This window comes from Heptranchias perlo, chromosome 36, assembly GCF_035084215.1.
Source record: "Heptranchias perlo isolate sHepPer1 chromosome 36, sHepPer1.hap1, whole genome shotgun sequence".
Classification (NCBI taxonomy): domain Eukaryota; kingdom Metazoa; phylum Chordata; class Chondrichthyes; order Hexanchiformes; family Hexanchidae; genus Heptranchias; species Heptranchias perlo.
The window spans coordinates 5,435,134-5,461,646 of record NC_090360.1 but is presented as its reverse complement, the minus strand read 5'-3'; the positions used below and the strand labels follow the sequence as shown (position 1 = coordinate 5,461,646).

General features: G+C 43.9%; 2 protein-coding genes across 3 annotated transcripts in view; one reads left to right on the top strand and one right to left on the bottom strand.

Annotated features, from left to right (window-relative positions):
• vsir (V-set immunoregulatory receptor) overlaps positions 1–8,800 on the top strand; it is a 40,382-nt gene extending 31,582 nt beyond the window's left edge. Inside the window, exons 5-7 of the mRNA XM_067972418.1 lie at positions 3,190–3,217; positions 4,106–4,284; positions 7,393–8,800. Of these exons, the coding sequence (XP_067828519.1) occupies positions 3,190–3,217; positions 4,106–4,284; positions 7,393–7,418 (233 nt within the window). The 3' untranslated portion in view covers positions 7,419–8,800. The remainder of the gene's footprint in view (positions 1–3,189; positions 3,218–4,105; positions 4,285–7,392) is intronic.
• LOC137304018 (cadherin-23-like) overlaps positions 1–26,513 on the bottom strand; it is a 223,347-nt gene that overhangs the window by 113,220 nt on the left and 83,614 nt on the right. The window lies entirely within an intron of this gene.

Below are 26,513 nucleotides of genomic sequence, written 5' to 3'. Positions count from 1 at the left end.
TTGTACAACTTCAACAAGACATCCCAACTCCTGTATTCAATGTTCTGACCAATGAAACCAAGCATGCCGAATGCCTTCTTCACCACCCTATCCACCTGTGACTCCACTTTCAAGGAGCTATGAACCTGTACTCCTAGATCTCTTTGTTCTATAACTCTCCCCAACGCCCTACCATTAACGGAGTAGGTCCTGGCCCGATTCGATCTACCAAAATGCATCACCTCACATTTATCTAAATTAAACTCCATCTGCCATTCATCGGCCCACTGGCCCAATTTATCAAGATCCCGTTGCAATCCCAGATAACCTTCTTCACTGTCCACAATGCCACCAATCTTGGTGTCATCTGCAAATTTACTAACCATGCCTCCTAAATTCTCATCCAAATCATTAATATAAATAACAAATAACAGCGGACCCAGCACCGATCCCTGAGGCATACCGCTGGACACAGGCCTCCAGTTTGAAAAACAACCCTCTACAACCACCCTCTGTCTTCTGTCGTCAATCCAATTTTGTATCCAATTGGCTACCTCACCTTGGATCCCGTGAGATTTAACCTTATGTAACAACCTACCATGCGGTACCTTGTCAAAGGCTTTGCTGAAGTCCATGTAGACCACGTCTGCTGCACAGCCCTCATCTATCATCTTGGTTACCCCTTCAAAAAACTCAATCAAATTCGTGAGACATGATTTTCCTCTCACAAAACCATGCTGACTGTTCCTAATCAGTCCCTGCCTCTCCAAATGCCTGTAGATCCTGTCCCTCAGAATACCCTCTAACAACTTACCCACTACAGATGTCAGGCTCACCGGTCTGCAGTTCCCAGGCTTTTCCCTGCCTCCCTTTTTAAACAAAGGCACAACATTTGCTACCCTCCAATCTTCAGGCACCTCACCTGTAGCTGTCGATGATTCAAATATCTCTGCTAGGGGACCCGCAATTTCCTCCCTAACCTCCCATAACGTCCTGGGATACATTTCATCAGGTCCCGGAGATTTATCTACCTTGATGCGCGTTAAGACTTCCAGCACCTCCCTCTCTGTAATATGTACACTCCTCAAGACATCACTATTTATTTCCCCAAGTTCCCTAACATCCATGCCTTTCTCAACCGTAAATACCGATGTGAAATATTCATTCAGGATCTCACCCATTTAAACAGCAATATTTAAAAAAAAATGCAATCACCTTGCCTTGGTATTTATGATGAGTACTAGACAGTTCCAGACTAGTGACTAGTGGTGTGCAGGACATTCTGCAAATATTTACAGGCTCCCAGGGTCTGCCTGCAAATACTGACACATTCCATTCGACTTCCTGCAAATATTGACATGTTCCCAGGGACCCCCGACAATTACTGACACTCTACCAGGGACCCCCGACAATTACTGACACTCTACCAGGGATCCCCGACAATTACTCACACCCTACCAGGGATCCCCGACAATTACTGACACTCTACCAGAGACCGCCGGCAATTACTGACACTCTACCAGGGACCCCCAGCAATTACTGACACTCTACCAGGGACCCCGACAATTACTGACACTCTGCCAGGGACCCCCGACAATTACTGACACTCTACCAGGGACCCCCGACAATTACTGACACTCTACCAGGGACCCCTGACAATTACTGACACTCTACCAAGGACCCCCAACAATTACTCACACCCTACCAGGGACCCCCGACAATTACTGACACTCTACCAGGGACCCCCGGCAATTACTGACACTCTACCAGGGACCCCCGACAATTACTGACACTCTACCAGGGACCCCCGGCAATTACTGACACTCTACCAGGGATCCCCGACAATTACCGACACTCTACCAGGGACCCCCGGCAATTACTGACACTCTACCAGGGACCCCCGGCAATTACTGACACTCTACCAAGGACCCCCGACAATTACTGACACTCTACCAGGGACCCCCGGCAATTACTGACACTCTACCAAGCAAGTCCTGTGTGTTTCCAGTATTTTCTGCTTCAATTTCACTGCAACGTTTAGCAGAAATAAAAGTGACAGATTTGATGGATAGCATTTGCCTCTAACGGGGATTTATGGTACTTGAGTGATAGGGAAGAGTCCATTTCATAATCAGCTGCATTTACATCTGAAAATGTCGAATTTTACGCAGCGAGTTGTTATGATCTGGAATGCACTGCCTGAAACGGTGGTGGAAGAAGATTAAATTGTAACTTTAAAAAGGGATTTGGTTGTATGTTTAAAAAAGGAAAACATTTCAGGGGCAATGGGGAAAGAGCAGGGGAGGGAGACTAACTGGACGGCTCTTTCAGAGAATGGGCCGAATGGCCTCCTTCTGTGCTGTTTCATTCTATGATTCTATTGGTTGAGGGAAGAATGTTCTTGACTCAGTGTTTAATGTCCAGCTGAACCACTCCAACAGGTAGAGAGACAGGGCCATGGTTTGGAATTTAATTTGAAGAACAGCGACTCTGACAATACAGCAACTTCTCAGGTGCAGTTCTGCAGTGTCAGTCAAGATTGTGTGTGCTCGGTCTTGTGGTTTGAGTTGTCGAAGAAAGTCTAATCTAATCAGCGTAATTTAATTGGGGTAACGTCCCCATCAGCATAATCAGTGTTTGACGGAAGTATCACAAAGATAGCAGAAGTTTCAACTGCAGGTGATTATTATCATTACCACCTACTATTCTTTCCCCCTCCTCCACAATGCTCCATTACACAGCCAAAGGAGTACAGGCAAACATTATCAGCAATGTTATCAAATATTACTGGTAGAAACAGACCGTTAACCTGCAACTGAATAGCGTAGATACATTTAAAGGGAAGCGAGATAAGCACATGATGGAGAACATTTACCTGAGGAAGGAGAGAATCTCCGAAAGCTTGTGAATTTAAAATAAAATTGCTGGACTATAACTTGGTGTTGTAAAATTGTTTACAATGATGGAGAAAGGAATGGAAGGATATACTGATTTGATGAAGAGGGGAGGGAGGAGGCTCGTGTGGAGCATAAACACCAGCACAGACCAGTTGGGCCGAATGGCCTGTTTCTGTGCTGTAAATTCTATGCAATTCTACGTAATTCATGTATAAGTTGTAAAACCTTAAATTGTTTATGCCTTTTCTACTGAAACTTACACGTGAAACGTTTAGATTGTTCACAGCCTCATCTCACCTGTTTTCCATTGCAGGAGCCCATGAGCTTGTACGAATGGATAGGTAAGTTGCTTGTCCTCTCAATTTTTTGTTTTATAAAAGGAAGGGGAAAGAGACAAACCTAATTCTTACTTCTAATTTTTATTTCTCTCCAATCATCAAGTAGCCACAGCGATATTGGGAATTCAGTGGAGTGGACCTGTACCTCCCCTCTCTGTACCATTGTGCATCTCCTGCCCATGACTCTCCGTCACATTGCTGTGTGAACACTAGGAAGGCTTCCTTCCATTCTACAGTGGTAGAGTTAATTAAAGTGCGGAGATGCTGCCCCCTAGACGGGGAGAGGAGAGTCACTCTAGGCTACTCTCATGACTTCTGAGCATCTGGTTTCAGGCCAGAAGTGATGGTGGCCTTCACTGAGGTGAGCTGTCCATCCTCGATGCCAATGCATAATGCGCCCAAGACTGCTGCTTGCCACTGGGAATGCCGCCAGCCGGTTTTATCTGGGGTGTCCAATCTACAGTCCGTGCTGACAGCGAGCCTTCCAATCTGGCCCATGATGATCAGCTAACTCAATCTCTCTTTGCCTTTTATTCGTTCTCACTGGTTTGTTCTGTTTGAATATAATGGGCTCAGTTTGGTCGACACTGTTGCCTCGCTGGTGGGCAGTTCCTGAATCAGAACACTGGGGCTTGTTACTATCAGCAGCTTGAGATAGATGTAGGTTAATGTGCTCATGGGTTTACACTTTATAAATGGCCGAGAAGGATCCTAACTGGCCACCAAAACAAAAAAATTAGACAGTTGTAAGTTCCTTTAAAATAAAGTATCATGACAGACAAAATTGGGGAAATAACCCTGAAATGATCAAGCTTTTTGCACCAATTGGTAGAATTAAACAATCTCAGATCAAAATGATATCTGCAAAAACATTGTTTTTCCGATTTACAGTGAGGCCATAGGAGTGGAGAATCCAGTATTTGAGGAGATGCCAGCTCAAAATTCAGAAGTGAAATCAAGAGGGCCAGGCATCGGTGGCCGTCTTCATTCAGAGTCTGACCGCCATCTTCTCTCCGAGCCCAACACTCCACTTTCTCCACAGCCCACACCACGGTTCTTTCCCGTACTTGGTAGGTTTGCTTTCTTCCGTCCTTTCCTTGCGTGGGCGTGTTACGAAAACAGCGTCCGCACTTCAAAAAGTACTTAAATGGCTGTAAAGCTCTTTGGGACATCTTGAGGTTGTGAAAGGCGCTATTATAAATGCAAGTCCTTTTTATGGTAACATTGAGATGTAAGTTTCCTGTCCGAGGTCAGCTTTTCAAACCACACGTTGAAATATATTCATTACCTTTAAGACCTGGAATAAATCCTTTCGCACTAGTTTCATACTGCGTGCTCATTCCATAAATTGCTTTTACTGTGGTGCTTGTTTAGTTCAGAATGTGGGAGACTGACGTCTGTTCACTGGCTCCCCGTGTTTATACGGTTCTCATCCTAGCTGCAGAATCATTGACCCACTTTTCTGTAAGGTCTACGATTCTCCTACTGGGATAAGGCACCTGGTTTAAGCAGTGTAAATATGGGTAGCGAGCACACAGACTAAGCACGCGCCAATGTACAAGTGCCTCAAGAGACACACTTCCACAGAGGGACTGTCCCAGTAAAGAGACCAATAAAAAAAAGATGGTCAAACGGCCAGTTGTGGCAGGGGGGGGAGGGGGGTGGGGGCGAGCGAGGAGAGATGGGGGGGGGAAGAGAGAGGGAGAAATGGGTGAGAGAGGGGTGTGAGAGATGGGGGGGGGGGTGGAAAGAGAGGGGGGAGTGAAAGATAGGGGGTGGGGGAAGAGAGTGGGAGAGGGTAAGAGAAACAGAGCAGGGAGGGGAGAGAAACAGAGGGGGAGGGTAAGAGAGGAGTGGGGGTGGGGGGAGAGAGGGAGACCAAAAGAGAAAGAGATAGCAGGGAGACTTCATGTGAGAAAACACTGTCCCTTGCATTTTACACACCTTTATCATAAAACATTTTTCAAATATAGTTTACTTTAATATTTTAACCCCACCGCTTGAAGAGAGGAGGAAAGAAATATCCATTCCATAGAAGTTTTTAATTGATGTTTCATCCTGGCGAGGCCTGAACGTGTCATCACCAGAATGAAAACGGAGTTCAATAAAGAGAGTAAAATACTGCACTCAGTGAACTGCACAAACTGCACATGTACCCAGGTTGGCAGGGGGGGCTGTGGTTAACAACCAGAAACTTTTTGCAGAGATGGTTATGTTGTGCACACTAACTAGTGCATCACACTCAGACAATACATGTTAAGCATCACTTGACTGTTGTGAGCATTTCTAGATTTACTGAACTTAAAGGGGGACAGAAACAGTAGTGATCTAACGCTACCGTCCGAGAGACATTGTAAACATAGAGCAGGGGGGGGAACCTGGACTTTGTGCGACAGCGTAAAACGGGTGATAGCGAATCTGCAGCCTGTTTTACATCTCTCCCGATTTTTATTTCCATTGAAGACTGATTCTTAGTGACTCTGGGTGTATAAAAAAAAACAGGAACATGCCTCACCTCCACAATCACAAAAATAAGAATTAGTCCCATTATAAAGAAAATAATCAGCAATCTGCCAATGTCAATTCTGATGTGGAGATGCCGGTGATGGACTGGGGTTGACAATTGTAAACAATTTTACAACACCAAGTTATAGTCCAGCAATTTTATTTTAAATTCACAAGCTTTCGGAGATTTTCTCCTTCCTCAGGAAAAATGTTTCCTTAGGAAACATTTGCCTGAGGAAGGAGAAAATCTCCGAAAGCTTGTGAATTTAAAATAAAATTGCTGGACTATAACTTGGTGTTGTAAAATTGTTTACAAATGTCAATTCTGGCACAGAGGCTATTGCAGCAAAGAGAAAGCTGGAAATTGTGCAGATTTTTTTTTAAATACAAAAACCATTTAGAACAGCAGGAAATGCAGGTCTTCTACGCTAGAATTCAAAATCATGTAATAGTTTAAAAGCCATCTCACAGACCCATAATGCCACAGCAAACCACTTCCTGTTACACAGCATCAGGTACATTCAACTTCAGCACAGAAATTCATTACAATATTCAACATTTCTGCTCCCGCACCCACTGTAAAATGTTTCACTACATGGTCTTGTTACAGCTTCATCGTCACCTCTGACCTTTGGTCGAGTTGAATGAACACCGCTCTGTCCACATTTTATGAACTGAAATGGAACATCTCCAATAAGATGAACGAAGTGGGAGGCTACAGATCGGACGTCCACTGAGAATATATTACATTCATTATTTATGGTTATGAGAGGACAGTGCCTCTGTGCAGGAGTTTGTGGAAGAAGTAATGACAAGTTATCAGTATGAGCAATTAACTTACAGTGGAATCACAGATAGAATCAATAATATGCCTTGGTCAAGCTACAAAGTTACATAGAATCATACAGCACAGGAGGTGGCCATTCAGTCCATTGTGCTGCCTCTCAAAGAGATATCCAATTAGTTCCACTCCCATGCTCTTTCCCCATAGCCCTGCAAATTTTTCCTTTTTAATCATTTATCCAATTCCCTTTTGAAAGTTATTATTGAATCTACTTCCACCGCCCTTTCAGGCAGCGCATTCCAGATCATCACAACTCACTGTGTAAAAAAAATTCTCCTCATCTCCCCTTTGGCTTTTTTTCCAATTATTTTAAATCTGTCTCCTCTGGTTACCGACCCTCTTGCCAATAGAAACAGTTTGGAAGGGACCTCCCTCTTTCTCCAAGGACCCAACCAACTTTGGTAAAACTTTGTCTTAAGGGAGAACAAAAGGCAAACTGAGTATTTTTTGACGCTTCATAATCTCTTAAGGAAATTTTCTTTTTCAAAGACCTTTGCGGGAATCCAAACTATGAAATGAAATCTTCGGTTCATGGGAGGGATTGTGTATTGTCTTCTGATCCACAGGAATGATTCACATTTGGAAATACTGATGGCTATGACATGGAAAGGCAGGAACAGAAAGAGAGTGGGACCAACACACCTGAACAGCTATGTTTGAACAACAAATCTATACACAATCTGGTGACACAGATATGGGGAGATAACACTGCATTAGCCTGACTGGCTTTGATCCAATGCTGTTTTCTGCTCTAAATATATATAACAGCTTAACTACTTAGGTTTTAAATGGAAAAGCTGACTTTCTTTTTCTCCTTTTCCTTTTGCAGAACTAGTGCCAGACTCCCCAAAATGATTCAGGCACAAACTGGCATTTGCCACGACTGGGATCATGGCTGTTGGAGCAGATTAACACAAGGCGGTGCAAACTGTCGGAAACCTATTACGAATGGCAAAACAACAGCGCAATACAGTCCACTCACGTAACTTTCAGCAGTTTTATGTACAAATCAGACTATGTTGGAAATCCGAGATCAAAGCTCTTTTAAGGTCAACTGCGAGTTCCAACGGAAATCTAAATTAAGATAAATGTAGCAACGCATTATGAAAGATCTTTGCTTTAAGGTGCAGCCGACGTTTTTATCTGTGGGAGTGCGTGAACGCGATTATCAATCAGAAATGCACCAATACAGCTGAGCAGTTTATTGGTGTAAGTTAGGTAACTTGGTTACAACATTTATGAATGAAACAAGCTGGGCAATGAGCTCGATAGGGAACTCCGTGTGATGTGTGTCTGTGCACATGTGGAACATCTGTGCGAATCCGCCTCGGTCTCTCCAGCTGCGTTCTCTCTCCTCTCCTCCCGACCCCCCGATATCCAGTCGTGTGCACAACTGCTGCCGAACCTCAACTCAGTCAGGCTCACAAAGATTCCGAGTCAGACCCGGTCTGTGCTCGGGGTGCAAAGTGTGCAACTCATTGCTTTCACCGAGAGGATTTAATGATGTCCAAAAAAAAAAGCTCTTTTCCAAAACAAAAAGCACATTCCCGAATTGCACCAGTATTTTGTCGTATCTACCTCTCCAGGAAATCTCTGTTTCTCGCTTTCTGTGTTGTCAAGTAAAAACTTTCTACCCAAACACACACACAAAAAAAAAAGGAGGGGGGGAAAGAGATGAGTGAGTTAGTCCAACATGAGAAATCCCACGAATTGCGCTGCTTACTGCACATTGTACGACTTGCATTGAAATCTTGTGCAAGTCCCCAGTGTCAGTGAAAATGCCGGCTTCTAAATAACAAGCTACATGCCTGACTAATCAAATTAAGTTCCTTTCAGTGGCAGCTTGCGAAACCCTGACAAAAGCTGTGTTTTCAAACCAAGATGTGGAGATGCCGGTGATGGACTGGGGTTGACAATTGTAAACAATTTTACAACACCAAGTTATAGTCCAGCAATTTTATTTTTAATCCCACAAGCTTTCGGGGGCTTCCCCCTTCCTCAGGCTGTGGGTTTGTGATCTGGAGTCCTTTCGGGATCTTGTCTGCTTTCTTGCAGCTCTGTAAAAACTTGATGTCTGTGTCTAAATGCGCGATCTTCTTGGATATCCTCTCCACTGTGAGCCGGCAGTTTGTGGTGTCGATGGTAGCCAAGATGTGGAGATGCCGGTGATGGACTGGGGTTGACAATTGTAAACAATTTTATAACACCAAGTTATAGTCCAACAATTTTATTTTTAATCCCACAAGCTTTCGGGGGCTTCCCCCTTCCTCAGGAAGGGGGAAGCCCCCGAAAGCTTGTGGGATTAAAAATAAAATTGTTGGACTATAACTTGGTGTTGTAAAATTGTTTTCAAACCAAGGCATCTCACTTGCGCCAGTGCCATTCTGCGGGGAGCGGGTGGTCAACATTATTTAGCGATATATCACTTTCTAAACCAATCTGCAATGGGCGTTGTGCCATCACGAGCTGTAAGTATGAAACTATGGTCTGTCAGTCTTATGGTTGACGTGGAGATACATTTATAGCAACATCAATTTATTTTTCGTATTTACTCGAAGAGCAAATTTCGATCTGCTGCCGTGCTTATCGTTGTTTACAGTAAAACAGTATTACTAAACGATTGAGACAATCAGTGGTCAGTCTTAAAAACCTGAGCAATCACCAAGACATGCCATCCAGAGCATTAAGTTGCCGTTACTTTTAATGGTTCTGGTCCCTAGTGTTCAGCTAAAGCTTTCAATACAAATCTGCAACAGTGAAGTCCTTTTTACTTTAATACACATTATATGGAGCACATCACAAAATGACAAAAAAAAAACATATGCGCCAACAACAACTTGTAATTATAAAGTGCCTTTAATACAGTGAAATTTCCCAAGGCACTTTAAAGGAGCGATTATCAGAGAAAATTTGACACCGAGCCATGTAAGGAGATATCAGGACAGGTGACCAAAAGCTTGGTCAAAGAGGTAGGTTTTAAGGAGCATCTTGAAGGAGGAGAGAGAGGTGGAGAGGTTTAGGGAGGGAATTCCAGAGCTTAGGGCCCAGGCAGCTGAAGGCACGACCACCAATGGTGGAGCGACGAAAATCGGAGCATGCACAAGAGGCCCCCCCTCTTAAGTTGATCCATCATTAGTTCATTAACAAGCGTGAGGTCAATGGGTGTGTCTGACCGATACACATCGATAATTTAATCTCCTTCCTCTCTGATCATCTGTGATTTTATACACTTACATTGACACACACGGCCATGTCGCCTCATGCGGAGGAGGCCACTGGTGATGAAGAACATAGGATGGCAATGTCATGGCACAAGATAATAAACAACATCAGAAATTGGGAGGTGCAAAGTTCACAGGAAAACATAGGTCAGAACGTGCCTGCTGAGCTGCTCAGTTTGCATGGGTATAATTTTTAAATAATGGGTTAGGTCATGCACAGCTTGTGCAATTTAAGCTGTATGATTATGATCACACGGATACTTAACATGCTCCAATCAAATCCCCCTGTATCCTATTGTAATGGAGGCAATCACCCAGTTGAATTAAAGAGGCATTGGCCCTTAGTTTAAATAGTTCAGAGAACGATCAATATAAAAATTAAGTATTTGTACAATGATATTGCACTGTGTAATTTTGTGATTTCTGTTTCCTCTTGTTTTTAGTTTACAATAAGCGTGTTGTACTTTTCGATTAATCCATGGTGGAATGTAGAATGGGCCTGATTCAGCTCAAGGCCCGGGCTGCTGTTGTAGACACAACAACTTGCATTTATATCGCTCCCTTAATGTAGTAAAACGTCCCAAGGCGCTTCACAGGAGCGATTATCAAACAAAATTTAACACCGAGCCATATAAAGAGGTACTAGGACAGGTGACCAAAAGCTTGGTCAAAGAGGTAGGTTTTAAGGAGCGTCTTAAAAGGAGAGAGAGGCGGAGAGGTTTAGCGAGGGAATTCCAGAGCTTAGGGCCTAGGCAGCTGAAGGCACGGCTGCCAATGGTGGAGTGATGAAAATCGGGTATGTGCAAGAGGCCAGAATTGGAGGAGCGCAGAGATCTCGGAGGGTTGTAGGGCTGGAGGAGGTTATAGAGATAGGGAGGGGCGAGGGCCATGGAGGGATTTGAAAACAAGGATGAGAATTTGAAAATAGAGGTGTGAACAGTGCAATGGAATGTATTGTAATGCACTAATGTGTACAGAATAAGAGGCTTGGACAATTATCAGGCAGACGCGACCATCAGACATGACTATGACTGTAGACGGGACCTAGTCTCGGTTGGCTGTGTATGCAAAGCTAAGATTTCCCCTTCTCACAGCAACATGCTGTTCAGTTTCATAGCTCAAGCCAGGAGACGGCAATCTGAGCTGCAGGCTATTTGAGTGGGAGGCCCCGATGAATCTCTGCTTGGTTTTAAAACAGATCATTTGGATCTCAATGCAGGAATTGGAAGGGTTTGCAATTGTGTTATTCCATTCGAGGCAATATTCCGATGTCGTGCTTCTGGTGAGGAACCTCGCCCGTCTGAAACACGTATCATAAATCTGGGTGTGCGACGCACAGCTCCCTGCCGGGAGTGCAAAGCCAGAAAATTATTGTATCAAGCTGAAGTTTTTAGCTCAACACTGCAGCCTACATTTTTCCCTACAATACACTTGTCCCGAGCTGCCTGGATATCTGTGTGGATAGGCCGACAGACAAAACAGCCTCTCAACCACATGTAAAAGAATGCAGTAAACAAAACTTGGGTCACAAGGAAGCATTGAAGCTTAAAATTGCACGTTTCAGGGGTAAAAATGTCACAGAATTACAATTCACGTTTAATGTACATTACCCCAAACTCATTCAGATTATTTTCGAAGACAAAAGGGGTGACGGCCTCTCACTAATAGCTAAAGTAAGGCCTCGGCCTTTCTTATTCCGATCATCAAAGTTATTAGCAGCTCTATTTGCCCCCTTTATTTTTAACACTGATGTTGTAATTTATTCCGACCACCTCAAAAATCACAACTAAAAGATTAGTTTCAAGTGGGTCCCAACTAGCTCATCAATCTGGGAATTCTTGTGACTGGCAAATGATGATTTCTATGTCATGCAAATTTCTCTCTACCCGCAACAATTTTGAAGTTTGCGGATTTGATGTTGAACTTGGCAACATGGCAAATGGAGGAGGATAGTAGCAGACTTCAGGACGACATAGACAGACTGGTGAAATGGGCAGACACACGGCAGATGAAATTTAATGCGGATAAGTGCGAAGTGATGCACTTTGCCGGGAACAACATGGAGAGGCGCTATAATCGACATGGAACTATTTTGAGGGGGGTGTAAGAGCAGAGGGCCCTGGGGGTGCACATTCACAAATCTTTGAAGGTGGCAGGTTAAGTGTATGGGATACTTGGCTTTGTAAATAGGGACATTGAATACAAAAACAAACCTTTACAAATCACTGGTTCGGTCTCAGCTGGAGTATTGTATATAATTCTGGGCACCACATTTTAGGAAGGATGTCAAGGCCTTAGAGAGGGTGCAGAAGAGATTTACCAGAATGGTACCAGGGGCGAGGGACTTCAGTTATGTGGAGAGATTGGAAAAGCTGGGATTGTTCTCCTTCGAGCACAGAAAGTTAAGGGGAGACCTAATAGAGGTATTCAAAATTATTGGGGTTTTTGATAGAGCAAGTAGGGGGAAGCTATTTCCTCTGGTAAAAGTGGGTCGGTAATCAGAGGTTATAGATTTAAAATAATTGGCAAAAGAACTAGAGGGGAAATAAGGAGCAATTTTTTCCACAGAGGGCTGTTAAGATCTGGAACACACTGCCTGAAAGGGCGGTGGAATCAGATTACATAGGAACTTTCAAAAGGCAACTGGACATGTTCTTGAAGAGGACTAATTTGCAGGGTTTTGGGGAATAAGCTGGGGTGTGGGACTAAATTGGGCAGCTCTCTCAAAGAGATGGCACAGGCACGATGGGATGAATGGCCTCCTTTCTATGCTGTAAGATTCTATTCTACTGCTTGAATGAACGATTGGTCTCCTAATCTCTACTGAGTGCACATAACAGGCAGGACCACACAGCTTCCTACTCTGTACCGATACTACTGGCCAGGTAGAGTTTGACTTGTTTTTACGTACCTGTGCTACAATGTGTCAGTACTATTTTGAAGAACACCTCCCCCCCAACAGAGATCCCTGTATGCCATTGCTACTTGTAAAACGCTAACTAGTAATAACCAGTCACGGGCGAAAATAGTCATGTCAAACCATTGCAAATCTTCAAGGTAACATAAAGTTAAGAGCCAACATCTATTTAGGGTGCAGTTATACAGCCACCTTTGTGTCATTGTGAAGCAATTTTTAGATAGGAGGGGTGCCAGGGAGGAAATGGTCTCCAGTACTTGGGTTTTAGATCCTTTGGTGCCCCCTCCCCCTCATTTAAAATTCTACATTTGGGAGTTGCGCACTGCATGTGCCTCTGCTGGGAGAATTTGACTGGGAACCAGGCAGCGTAAGTAAGGTATTGCCTGTCTGGAACCCATATGTAAACTACTGAAAAGAACCAGAGGCGAGATGGGGAAACATTTTTTTTTACGCAGCGAGTTGTGATGATCTGGAAGCCATTGCCTGAAAGGGCGGTGGAAGCAGATTCAATAATAGCTTTCAAAAGGGAATTGGATAAATACTTGAAGGGGAAAAATTTTCAGGGCTATGGGGAAAGAGCAGGAGAGTGGGTCTAATTGGATAGCTCTTTCAAAGAGCCGGCACAGGCACGATGGGCCAAATGGCCTCCTTCTGTGCTGTATCATTCTATGACCCTATAAGCCCTGTAAAGCTATACATTCTTCCTGTTAACATCCTTGTGCATTCTAGTCAAATTGTACGCGATTTCAAAATAACCCAATTCAAAATTGATTATTTGAGCTGCTTTGTCTCCATTCTTGGAGGGAAGGACATATAACACTGGCACCTTCTGGTCAGGCTCCCATTCTGCTCAACATTTTCACCTGCAGATCGACACAACCACGAACCGTAACCGTGACAATGAGACCGACTGCACAAGGCAAAGTAGCAAGGCTGCTAGAGAAAAGGTCAACGATTATCACTCAGAGATGAAGTCTGGTCTCGGTCTCAGTTTCAAGGCTGACGATATATACAGGAGTTTTTTTTTTAAAAAAACATTGCAGTGGGCTGGGAGGAGCTAGTTTCATTTTATGGGAATTAAACCCCGCATTTATACTGGTTGAGTGCTGAAGGGTGTTTAAATGACAGTGTTGAAATTCAGAATCCAAATATCGAGCTTACATACCAGGTTCCTGTTATGTCTTTAACAGCCACTTTGGGAATAAGCTCTAGAAAATAGTTTAAAGGATCATTAAAACTCATCATGCTTAAAGTCTGGTGCACATAACCAGACTTTGGGGGACTACACTATCAGTTGGTGAGTCTAGATTTACCAACTAATTTTTCATGGGCTCAACATTGCCAAAATAAATGATGGTTATAGATAAACGGGTGAGAGGGACCAGCTTTATAGACTGGAAAGACAATCTTTTCTCCATGTTTTTGTTGATGAGGTTAATGTTGATTTTAAAGCAGAGCAAAACTATTAACTTTGTGCAAGATTGCCATCGAGAGACAAGTCAACTAAAATGTTGTTTCACAGAGAACAGTATGGGAGTGATTCGAGCTGGTAATTATATGTTGCAACTGTCATTATGATTAGTCATCCACAGCCCTTGTGTTCCAGTCATTTCCTCTCAGGCCTGCTCACCCTACAGGTCGACCTTTAATGGCGGTGACCAAACAACAACAACGTGCATTCATAGAGTGCCTTTAACATACTAAAATGTCCCAAGGCGCTTCACAGCAGCGTTATCGAACAAAATTTGACACCGAGCCACATAAGGAGATATTAGGACAGGTGACCAAAAGCTTGGTCAAAGAGGTAGGTTTTAAGAAGCGTCTTGAAGGAGCAGAGAGGTAGAGAGGCGGAGAGATTTAGGGAGGGAATTCCAGAGCTCAGGGCCGTCAATGGTGGAGCGATTAAAATCGGGGAATGCGCAAAAGGCCAGAATTGGAGGAGCGCAGAGATCTTGGAGGGTTGTAGAGCAGAAATAGGTAGGGGTGAGGCCATGGAGGGATTTGAAAACAAGGATGAGAATTTTAAAATCGAGACGTTGCCAGTGCAGGTCAGCGAGCACAGGGGTGATGGGTGATCGGGTGAAACTCTGAAGCACGGCAGTTCCGGCATGCAATACACATTGTTTTATTCTGCTGCTTGTCACTTGGTGACTCCCTTTAAGGCCACGGGTTCAGCGGCTGGTCCTTCCTGGGTCAATTAGAGGCTAATTGCTCTTGGGTCGATCCTCATGTCAATTAGAGGTCAGACTGGCTTTTAAAAAACAATATACTTTTTTTAAAAAAAGCAACTCCTGGAGCCAATTCGCAGACCTTTTCCTCCAAACCCCTGTTGTTGTTCTTATTTTAACTTCTAACTTACCTGTGCTCCAGTGCCTGTTGGCCCGAAACTCATTGATTTCATCCAAAACTGATCTTTGGTTCCGTAAAGGGCTGGTTTGAGTCTCGGAGCTTTAAAGACTGAACTGGTCACATCACTTAGTTAACGGATCAATGACTCAGTCGGGGCCCAGGAAGGAAATAAATTGCTGAAATAAATTTTCTGTTAGTGGGATCCTGGACGCTAATCATAATTACAGCAGTTCAGTCATTTAAGAGGGTCAGACATACTTGGGTGGTAGAGGCAGTGAATTACCTCTACTTCCCAACGTTCTTGCCAATCAGTTGATGAGCTATGTTATTCACATCAACGCCAGTGCGTAGATGCACTGCAAGAAGGTTTGTCTTATCTCCTCTTAAACGGAAATCTCCATGGAGAAATTACACAAACAACTGGAGAAGGGGAAATGAATTACGTTGCACCCTACAGTTCACTGTACTTACCCAACACTATAGACCCCTTAAAATGTATTCATATTAATTAGTGTTTATGTAGTCTAAGATAGTTTAACAGGGGAAGCTAGATAAACACATGAGGGAGAAAGGAATAGAAGGATATGCTGATAGAGTTAGATGAAGTAAGGTGGGAGGAGGCTCGTGTGGAGCATAAACACAGGCCTGGACCAGTTGGGCCGAATGGCCTGTTTCTGTGCTGTAAATTCTATGTAACTCCTCGAGGCCATCTCACGCCCATTTCAATTTACTCCATAGAATCATAGAAAGGTTACAGCTTGGAAGGAGGCCATCCGGCCCATCGAGTCCGTGCCGGCTCTACGCAATCCAGCTAGTCCCACTCCCCGCCCTATCCCCGTAGCCCTGCAAATTTTTTCCTTTCTAAGTCTTACTAAGTATTACCTACAAAGAATGTTAAAGAACCTTAAGGGGCAGACTGTCCTCATCAGCCCCTGTGACTCCCATGCTTTGAAAGTAGCCCTTTTGAGTATTAGCAGAAGTGTTAAACCGTTAGTATAAGCAAGTAAAACAGAGCTGACAACCAGAGCATTACAGCAGGCCCTGTTGAATTGTCCAAGGTACCGTCCTTCAGGTGAGTTATCAAACCCTGCCCGTGCATTGCATTGGTTGAGGTGGATATCAAAGATCCCACAGCACCTGGATTTGACGCCCTATCCAACATTCCTCCCTCAACCACAACCACCAACAATACATTAACTGGCCATTCTTCTTATGGGTGTACTTTGGGGGGGGGGCAGAAAAACAATGAGCAAAATGGTTACTATATTTGTTGATGTAACAGTCGCTACACTTCCAATTAATTGTATGTGAAGCACTTTGAGGTGTTTCTGAGAGGTGTAGAGGAGATATGCACCTCAACCAATGCTATACAACTGCACGTCTTTCTTTCTGTCTGATCTAAGGGTCCAATATCAACTGCTTGATTTGTCCTGTGATTCCTAAGTTGGGAACTGCACATTTCCTGTCATGATCATGCATTGATGGGGAACACCTGTTACTACTTTATCCGTTGGTGTCCGGGTCGTCATTAACGCAGGGGCAGTAGGCACCTTGGGGAAGGCATTTTACATTTGGCAGTTTTGGAAGGAGTGGCTCGATGAGACAAAAAGCCCTGATCTGCCGCTCCCCGAACAGGAGATCTTTATGAACGTGCAAATCAACAAAGAATGTTATTTTTAAAGAAGGTTCAATCTTTCAGAGCAATTGAAAATCAAAGCTTCTCCATGGACAGAGTGCAATACTAACTGTGCTTCTGATTACTGTGTCATAGCTACTTTGGTGGGACAGCAACTTACATGACTGATGTTAGGGAGTCCAACAATAAAAGCCAGCTCCAAATGGCTGGGAATCAACTGTTTATAAAGAGTGTAATTTATCAGAGCTTTATTGGAGTGATTTTTCTTAAAATGTGTGTTCTCCCTTTCAGAATTAATCAGTTATACTGCATCCCTTCTTTGGACTGTGTAAAATATTCTCATTCCATTCTACCTAATGTTCCATTGTTACTGTGCAATTATAAATGCCATATATCCTTAGGCACAATATATGCATTATATTTTATATAACAAAATGTACAATTTATATTTGTTAACCATGTCTGTTAATTATTCAAAATATATGTAAATTACTTTGAATACAAAGTCATTTTATTCTACTTTTTTTAAATTAAATTTAAAGTTATAAGATTTTTGTGTCAAAATTAACTTCAAAGGAATTGAAAGAAAATCACAAATAAAACTTCTTGATCATCTATATCAACTCTATTGTTGCACACTTCCCTAGCTGTTAAATGGAGGTGGGACAAACTCCTTGAAGTCAGGGAGGGTTAACCCGTTAATCAAATGCGGTCTCGTTACGCTGCAGAAAATATCAGAGTGGATTCTACAAATTAGCGATCTCAATATATTAAAATGAATGGATCAAAACTTTATTTTATTCTTTATTATATTTTCGATTTCGAGTTGTTTTGCAATTACATCTTTTGAGTAAAGATTCTAATATCTTTCCTACCACCGACGTTAAACTATCTGGTCACAAATATAAGACAGTCACTAATAAATCCAATAAGGAATTCAGGAGAAATTTCTTTACCCAGAGAGTGAGAATGTGGAACTTGCTATCACATGGAGTAGTTGAGGCGACTAGATGCAGTTACAGGGAAGCTAGATAAACACGAGAGAGAAAGGAATAGAAGGATATGGTGATAGGGTTAGATGAAGTAAAGTGGGAGGAGGCTCGTGTGGAGCATAAACATCGGCATAGACCAGTTGGGCTGAATGGCCTGTTTCTGTGCTATGCATTCTATGGAAATCTATTTAATTTCAATGTTCCCGAGACCTGTGGTCACAAAGACATGCCGCATACAGCCGCAATGTAGATCTGGAAGAGGTTGCAGGGCTAAGGTAGGACATGGCATTCTGTCAACTACAGAGAGCGAGGATTCTGCAGCTACTAACAGCAAGAATCGTTAGCGGAGCTACTGGTTTCTGTAGCAAGTTGTCGCTAAACTTTGCAGAGATTCAAAGTAAAAGCTCTCTGTCCACAATGCTGCCCACAAGAACACCGTTTTCTCACCCATTTTTGAAGTGGAAAAGCAGTCAACTTCTGACTTATTACACAACTACTGATCCAACAAAGCAGAAATAAAACAGATTGTAGCAGCACTTAATCACAAGGTTGATACAGATGAGAAAGGCCACTCAGCCTATCAATCGAGAAATAACAACCAGTTCCCCCATGTCAGCGTCCAACCGATCCTTAAAGGAATCCAGGAGTTTTGCCCCTATTCCATGTGTGATGACAACCTTCCTGATATTAGTCCGAAACTTGCTTTCTACTAGTTTGAACTTGTGCCCTATAGTGCTTTGGTTTGAAGTACTGGTCCAGGACTTACCATATCGACCTGTTTGCTATTTTTGCGCAGTGTTCACAAGGACAATGTATTTTTCATCATTCTTTTACCAAACTGGTAGCAAAAGGCAAATTTGAGAAATAAAAATATTGTAGCTGTGCAGGGCCCTGACTATAGACAGCAGCTACCAATACAACAGAAGGTATAAAACTCTCGCAAAAATGTTCAGGTTTATTGGGGTAAAGTGAATGGAAATTTGGCTGGGCTCCCTTTCATGGCTGCGATCCTGCTCGCCTGATTTTTTTCCAGCTGTTGCTCCCTCTGACCCAATATGCAAAGAGGGAGGAAGAGAAAAATCTGTCCCATTCAATCGTGAAATTAGACTTGCAAATGTTTTTAGTCTTTATGGTGGGGAACACTCTCGTAACACAAAGCGGCTCACATCTTGACAGGTTTGTGTAGTCACGCTGGGTTGAAAAACCATTTAGAACAATCTCATAAAGGAACTGCAATGTTGAGACACAGGAAACTTGCACTGGCTTTTGTTTCACATAGCTGCGATGCAAAAAAGCAATAGATCGCACTTGTGCACAGACCTGTCTACCTTGTGACATTGAGGTTTCCTGTTCTTTACCTTCTTTGCATGAGGCAGGTAATATTATTTCCAATATCCCTGACACAGTCCAGGTCATGAGAGCCACCATCAAGTGTTGCGTTATTTCTTGCAGGGCAAGAGCCATAAACTCACTGCCGACTTGTACAAAAACAAATGTTCACCAAGTAAAATAATATTCCCAAATAATGCTCATCGGGCTATCGCAAAAAATAAAATTACCACAAGAGAGAAAGGGGGTTGAGGGGAGTTGGAGACATTAATAAGTCTGACTTATTTACATCGCTGTTTATTGGATCTACTGTGTGCAAAATGGCCAAGTTGTCTACAGTCACTGTACCTGGTCTCAACCACTTTTGAGACATTTCGGAGAGATGTGATACGATGTGACACTACACAAATGCAAGCCTCTCTCTTCATAGAGGAGATAAGAGCAGAGTTTAGAGATCGTGGGTAAGGAGTCCATGATTGATGCCTGGACTCAATGGTAGGGACAGACTGATGGGCTGAATGGCCTTGTCTCCTTCTCAGCTTTCTTATCTGAACAGAATAGCCAATGATAGTTCTCTTAAATAGTCCCTGCACGTCAAAAAAAAGTTAAAATAACTTCACACGGCTGAGACGTAGCTGACCTTTGGATTAGTTGCCTTGTTCTCGATTATTATTTTTACTTCAAGTATCGTTTGCCCTCCACTCCCCTCCCTTCATCTCTCAACTGAAGACAAATTGAAATACAGACGCATCTATTCGTAAAAGAAATGGATGACCACAGAAAGGTTGAAATAAATGTTTGCAGTGTTAACATGCAAATGTTTAATGTTAAACTGAGGCCATGTCTATCTGTTCTGATGTATGTAAATGAATCTATGGCACCATTTAAAGAATGGAAGGGGAGTTATCCCAGTGTCCTGGCCAATATTTATCCCTTAACTAAGACAGATTATCTAGTGATTTATCTCAGTGTTGTTTGTGGGACCTTGCTGTGCGCAGAATGATTGGCACATTTCCCTAAATAACAACAGCGACTGCACTTCAAAACATTAATTGTCAGCAAGAGCTTTGGAACACTCTGAGGGCATGGAAGATGCTATATAAATGCAAGATCTATTTCGACGAGTAGTTAATCCACTTACCTAGTGCAGGAGTGCTTCATGTGTTCATTTGTCATTCATCTGACAGCTATTTTAAAGGAAGCATTATTGCATTTATTTATTTTTAAATGCATTAAGCCTCCATTAAAATGATGGGCAGAGGAATGAGGTGGACACAATAATATCACCAAGTGATTTCAATGTTTAGTGTTTAAAAAAAAACCAAACGTTTCAGCGACAAAACAAACCGTTCCTCAACCAATTTCCTCTTTTGCAACAACAACTTGCATTTATATAGCGCCTTTAATGTAGTAAAACATCCCAAGGTGCTTCACAGGAGTGTTATCAAACAAAATTTGACACCAAGCCACATAACGAGATGAACCCTTTAATATTTTTCTTGGAGTGTTTATTTAATTCTCTCTTAACTGATGTGATATGACTCAGTTTCAATGGCCCCTTGTAGTAATGGATTCCATTTTCTAATAATCCTTTGTGTGAACATAGGAACAGGAGGAGGCCATTCAGCCCCTCGGGCCTGCTCCGCCATTCAATCAGATCATGGCTGATCTGCACCTCAACTCCATTTCCCCACCTTTGCTCCATATCCCTTCATTACCCCGATCTACCAAAAATAGTTTGAAAAAGATTGTCCTTTATCTCTGTCCTTTATACTTCTAGTGCTAATCTTGAATTTATGTCCCCTTGTTTCAGATTCACTGGCCAATTAAACTAATCTTTCACTCTTTATCCTCTCAAATGCTTAGATAATTTTGAAGATTTCGATTAGATGCTCCTTAATCTTCTCTGCTCCTGCAAATTCAATCCTAGCTTTTCAAAACACGTGACAGGGGAAAAAAAAAACATATCACTTTAAAAATTGTGTTACACTGTCATGAGTCAAATTAAATCACAACAATTTTCATAAATTCTGGAACAGTCTGTGTCCAAAGTTCTGAACAATCGTCTACCTGAACCGCTCAACGTGATAGTTAACAGTAGCCTATTTCCTGTGCCAATTGATTTCCGTTAGATTAGCCACTTGGCAGTGAGAGATTAACCACACCGTTACTGATTACCTTAAAAGGAACAATAGGTACTGGGGCATGAGTGAGGTTGCTTGAATCAAACAACAACATACAACACTTCTGGTGAATGGTCTATACCCAAAAAGTTAAACAGCCAAATCTCTTTTTGATCACAGGGTAGCTTTGGATGAACAAGGCCCGTTCAGCCCATTTGGTCTCATCTATCTAGAACTACAACTTGACCATCTACCATGACAGCCATGATTGAATTGAATGGCAGAGCAGGCCCGAGGGGCTGAATGGCTAATTCCTGTTCTTAATGTTCCCATGTTCCCTTTTATAGCATCTGGCCCTTTCTCAAATGAGTCCTAGCCTCAGCCATCCTTCCTGGCAACCAGTCCCAGCTGTTGAACACCCTTTGTGTAAAGCAGAAGCTTTCAAACTTCCATGCATAGAGGGAACCCATTGTAAATACAGACACACTCCTGGGGCTCTCTTGGAAACATCGACACACTTCTGTAAGGTGCCGAAACGTGTTGATTACGGTAAAAGTGTTAAACTTTTTGACATGGTAGATAGGGATAAACTGTTTCCACTGCTAGGAGGGTCGGTAACCAGAAGACACAGATTTAACATAATTGGTAAAAAAGCCAGGAGGGAGATGAGGAGAAATTTTTTTACACAGTGAGTTGTTATGATCTGGAATGCGCTGCCTGAAAGGGTGGAGGAAGCAGATTCAATGGTAACTTTCAAAAGGGAATTGGATAAATACTTAAAAAGGAAAAAAAATTGCTATGGGGGAAGAACAGGGGGAATGGGACTAATTGGATAGCTCTTTCAGAGTGCCCCCACACAGGCATGATGGACCGAATTGCCTCCTTCTGTGCTGCAAGATTCAGTGGACGCTAAATTGGGCCGTGTAGCGCCCGTCGTTTCGGCACGACGCGGCCTCTTCGACATTCAAGATGGCGTCTTGGATGCCCACACACGTTTCCTGCGTGACGTGCGCCAGACGCCATCTTGGTATAGGAGTTTGCGCAGGCACAGATAAGAAACACTGGAATCATGTAAAGTAGGGAGAAAATGGCTTCAATCAGTGTGCAACGCTGATTTAAAGTGATACACACCATTTTGGGACTTAACGCTCAACTCAACGCACAGTCTTAACCCCGACCATCTGAATGCGTATTAAGAGTGCCTGGAGGACCCCCCCACTGGTGCTACTTAAAGGGACCATGCAGGATTTACAGGTTTGTGGCTGGATTATTGCTTCTGGCTGCCGAGATATTTGTTACCGATTTTGGAGGTCTCCTAGACTTCAATACTAGGACGCAGGAGCATAGCCTGATGTTTCGAACCAGGACGTGCAGGTGTGAAGTTAGGAAATGCTTCGACACGCAAAGGGTGGGAGACGTTTGGAACGCTTTTCTGCGGACGGCAGTAGATGCTAGCTCACCTGTGAATATTAAATCTGAGATTGATAGATTTCTGTGAACCAAGGTATTAAGGCGTATGGGGCTAAGGCGGGTATATGGAGTTAGGTCACAGGTCCACGTGATCTCACTGAATGGTGGAACAGGCTCGAGGGGCTAAATGCCACGGCCACTTGCCGCCTCTTGATTTGCGCTATCTTCTCCTGCAAGGAAGCGAGGCGTGTGCCTGGGTGATGTGCCTGTCAAGGTTGAATAGCTGCCAGTGTGTGTGGCCTGTGAGTTGTGGGTGAGCGGCTTGAAACAATGGTAATGCCTAAGGGCGAGAGGAAGCATCTGATTGGAAGAGTTGAGTACTGATGGAAAGAGTTTGTTGGTATGTGGGTGATGGGGGTGTAGTGCTTGGTGCAGTTGGTAGGAGACGTCACTGGATAGTTGACCTCACTCACCTTGACCACTCATGTCAAAGCATTGAACTTCTTCCTGCACTGCGTCCATGTTCATGATGCTGTGCGCCTGGCATTGACTTCGTCCCCCGCTGCCTCCTACTGTCTTTTGAGTCTGGAGGGCCTCTTGCGTGCTCCCCCCGACCCCACTGCGGTCCCTCCTTCTGTCCACCTCTTGCACCAAGGTCTCGAGTGCATCAGTTGAGAACCTTGGTGCACGCACTCTCGCAGGCCTGGTACCAACTCAGATCGGCACATTGGTGAGGTCTGGTGTGCAGGTTGGAGGATGTGGGATTTAGTAATGCGCAACCTTTATTCAATGTTCTAACATAACTCATCAGTGTGTAAACATAGGGATGGGATTTGCATCTGTGTTTTACTTGTGCGATGTCTGTTCAGACTCCATGCAGACAGTAGACTGTTATTTTCAGCAAATAACAGGTACAAGCAGGTCGAAGAAACATCTTCCCTTTAAGAGATGGCGCTCCCCCTGGTGGTGGAAAGTTCGAATTGCACTGATTTCACCTGCAAGGCCTGGACAGGAACGCCGATCGCAGGTAAGTGCGCCCTGGAGACCAAACTTGCGTCTTGCCTGCCCAGGGTCCGTCGGGCGCGGGGTGTTAACTCATCGCGCTACCATTGCCCAGAACGGACCCTTATCCAATTTCTCCCCCCCTATGATTCTACAAGTGTGAGATATTGTAATATTTCTGTTCACAATGCATGAACTTAAGTGTAGGGAGCACAGTGCACTTGTGAGATTTAGCAGCCTCTAATCCAAGGCAATTCCTTTAAGGTTCAAATTTGAAGCCACTTTGTCGGTTTTTTTTTTCTTAATTTCCACAATCCCTGGAGACAAGGAACCGAAAAAATCCTCGGGCTGCGCCTTTTCTCAGGATCGAAGCTTTCTCTCATTGCGCTTGCGGTTATTTTGTGCCATCTGTCTGACCAGAGAAACCTTATCCCCGATTTTTTTCATGTCAGGGCATTTTGCAGAAGATGTGCTATTGGTGTTTTGGGTGCGTCTCAATTTTATGTCTAGACAGTGGCTTCACACTTTGAGGTAATTTCTAACAACTGTGACTTTTTTTAATTCGTTGATGGGATGTGGGCGTCGCTGGCAAGGCCAGCATTTATTGCCCATCCCTAATTGCCCTTGGGAAGGTGGTGGTGAGCCGCCTTCTTGAACCTCTGCAGTCCGTGTGGTGAAGGTTCTCCCACAGTGCTGTTAGGAAGGGAGATCCAGGATTTTGACCCAGCGATGATGAAGGAACAGCGATATATTTCCAAGTCAGGATGGTGTGTGACTTGGAGGGGAACGTGCAGGTGGTGTTGTTTCCATGTGCCTGCTGCTCTTGTCCTTCTAGATGGTAGAGGTCGCGGGTTTGGGACGTGGTGTCAAAGAAGCCTTGGCGAGTTGCTGCAGTGCATCCTATAGATGGTACACACTGCAGCCACGGTGCACCGGTGGTGAAGGGAGTGAATGTTTAGGGTGGTGGATGGCGTGCCAATCAAGAGGGTTAGAATCATAGAAGTTTACAACATGGAAACAGGCCCTTCGGCCCAACATGTCCATGTCGCCCAGTTTATACCACTAAGCTAGTCCCAATTGCCTGCACTTAGGTTGCTTTGTCCTGGATGGTGTCGAGCTTCTTGAGTATTGTTGGAGCTGCACTCATCCAGGAAAGTGGAGAGTATTCCATTGCACTCCTGACTTGTGCCTTGTCGATGGTGGAAAGGCTTTGGGGAGTCAGGAGGTGAGTCACTCGCCGCAGAATACCCAGCCTCTGACCTGCTCTCGTAGCCACAGTATTTATGTGGCCGGTCCAGTTAAGTTTCTGGTCAATGGTGACCCCCAGGATGTTGATGGTGGGGGATTCGGTGATGGTAATGCCGTTGAATGTCAAGGGGAGGTGGTTAGACTCTCTCTTGTTGGAGATGGTCATTGCCTGGCACTTGTCTGGCGTGAATGTTACTTGCCACTTATCAGCCTAAGCCTGGATGTTGTCCAGGTCTTGCTGCATGTGGGCATGGACTGCTTCATTATTTGAGAGGTTGCGAATGGAACTGAACACTATGCAATCAGCGAACATCCCCATTTCTGACCTTATGATGGAGGGAAGGTCATTGATGAAGCAGCTGAAGATGGTTGGGCCTAAGACACTGCCCTGAGGAACTCCTGCAGCATTGTATTGGGGCTGAGATGATTGGCCTCCAACAACCACTACCATCTTCCTTTGTGCTCGGTATGACTCCAGCCACTGGAGAGTTTTCCATCTGATTCCCATTGACTTCAATTTTACTCGGGCTCCTTGGTGCCACACTTGGTCAAATGCTACCTTAATGTCGAAGGCAGTCACTCTCACCTCACCTCTGGAATTCAGCTCTTTTGTCCATTATTTGGACCAAGGCTGTAATGAGGTCTGGAGCCGAGTGGTCCTGATGGAACCCAAACTGAGCATCGGTGAGCAGGTTATTGGTGAGTAAGTGCCACTTGATAGCACTGTCGACAACACTTTCCATCACTATGCTGATGATTGAGAGTAGACTGATGGGGCGGCAATTGGCCGGATTGGATTTGTCCTGCTTTTTGTGGACAGACATACCTGGGCAATTTTCCACATTGTCGGGTAGATGCCAGTGTTGTAGCTGTTCTGGAACAGCTTGGCTAGAATCGTGGTTAGTTCTGGAGCACAAGTCTTCAGCACTACAGCCGGGATGTTGTCAGGTCCCATAGCCTTTGCTGTATCCAGTGCACTCAGCACTCATTTACATGGCGCTACATACATCTGCATTGATGCAAGATATGAGCATTAGTATTGTGTACCTTTTCCTAAAGGAGAGAGTAGCTTTTGTTTGTACCCAAGGAGATGCCAATGCAATCTAAGCACTGAAACTTGCCTGGGTGCAGAACATAGCCCCTCCATCACTCTGGGAAAATTCATACAACAATGGATTAATGGAGACTGTCGAACTGATAGTCCATCCCCCATCAGAGAGACGTCTTGCCTACACGCAGCCATCAATAACAACAACAACTTGCATTTATATAGCGCCTTGAACATAGTAAAGCGTTCCAAGGCGCTTCACAGGAGCGATTATCAAACAACATTTGACACCGAGCCACATAAGGAGATATTAGGGCAGGTGACCAAAAGCGTGGTCAAAGAGTTAGGTTTTAAGGAGCGTCTTAAAGGAGGAGAGGTGGAGGCGTTTAGGGAGGGAATTCCAGAGCTTTGGGCCTAGACGGCTGAAGGCACGGCCGCCAATGGTGGGGCGAAGAAAATCAGGGCTGCGCAAGAGGCCAGAATTGGAAAAGTGCAGAGATTTTGAAGGGTTGTAGAGCTGGAGGAGATGAGAGAGATAGGGAGGGGTGAGGCCATGGAGGGATTTGAAAACAAGGATGAAAGATAATCCAGTGCGAGTGGAGCTCAGTCAAGGACAGGTATCAAATCTGTCCCCCTACCCTCTGATGGTTTCGTGTGTTGATAGTTCAATCCTCT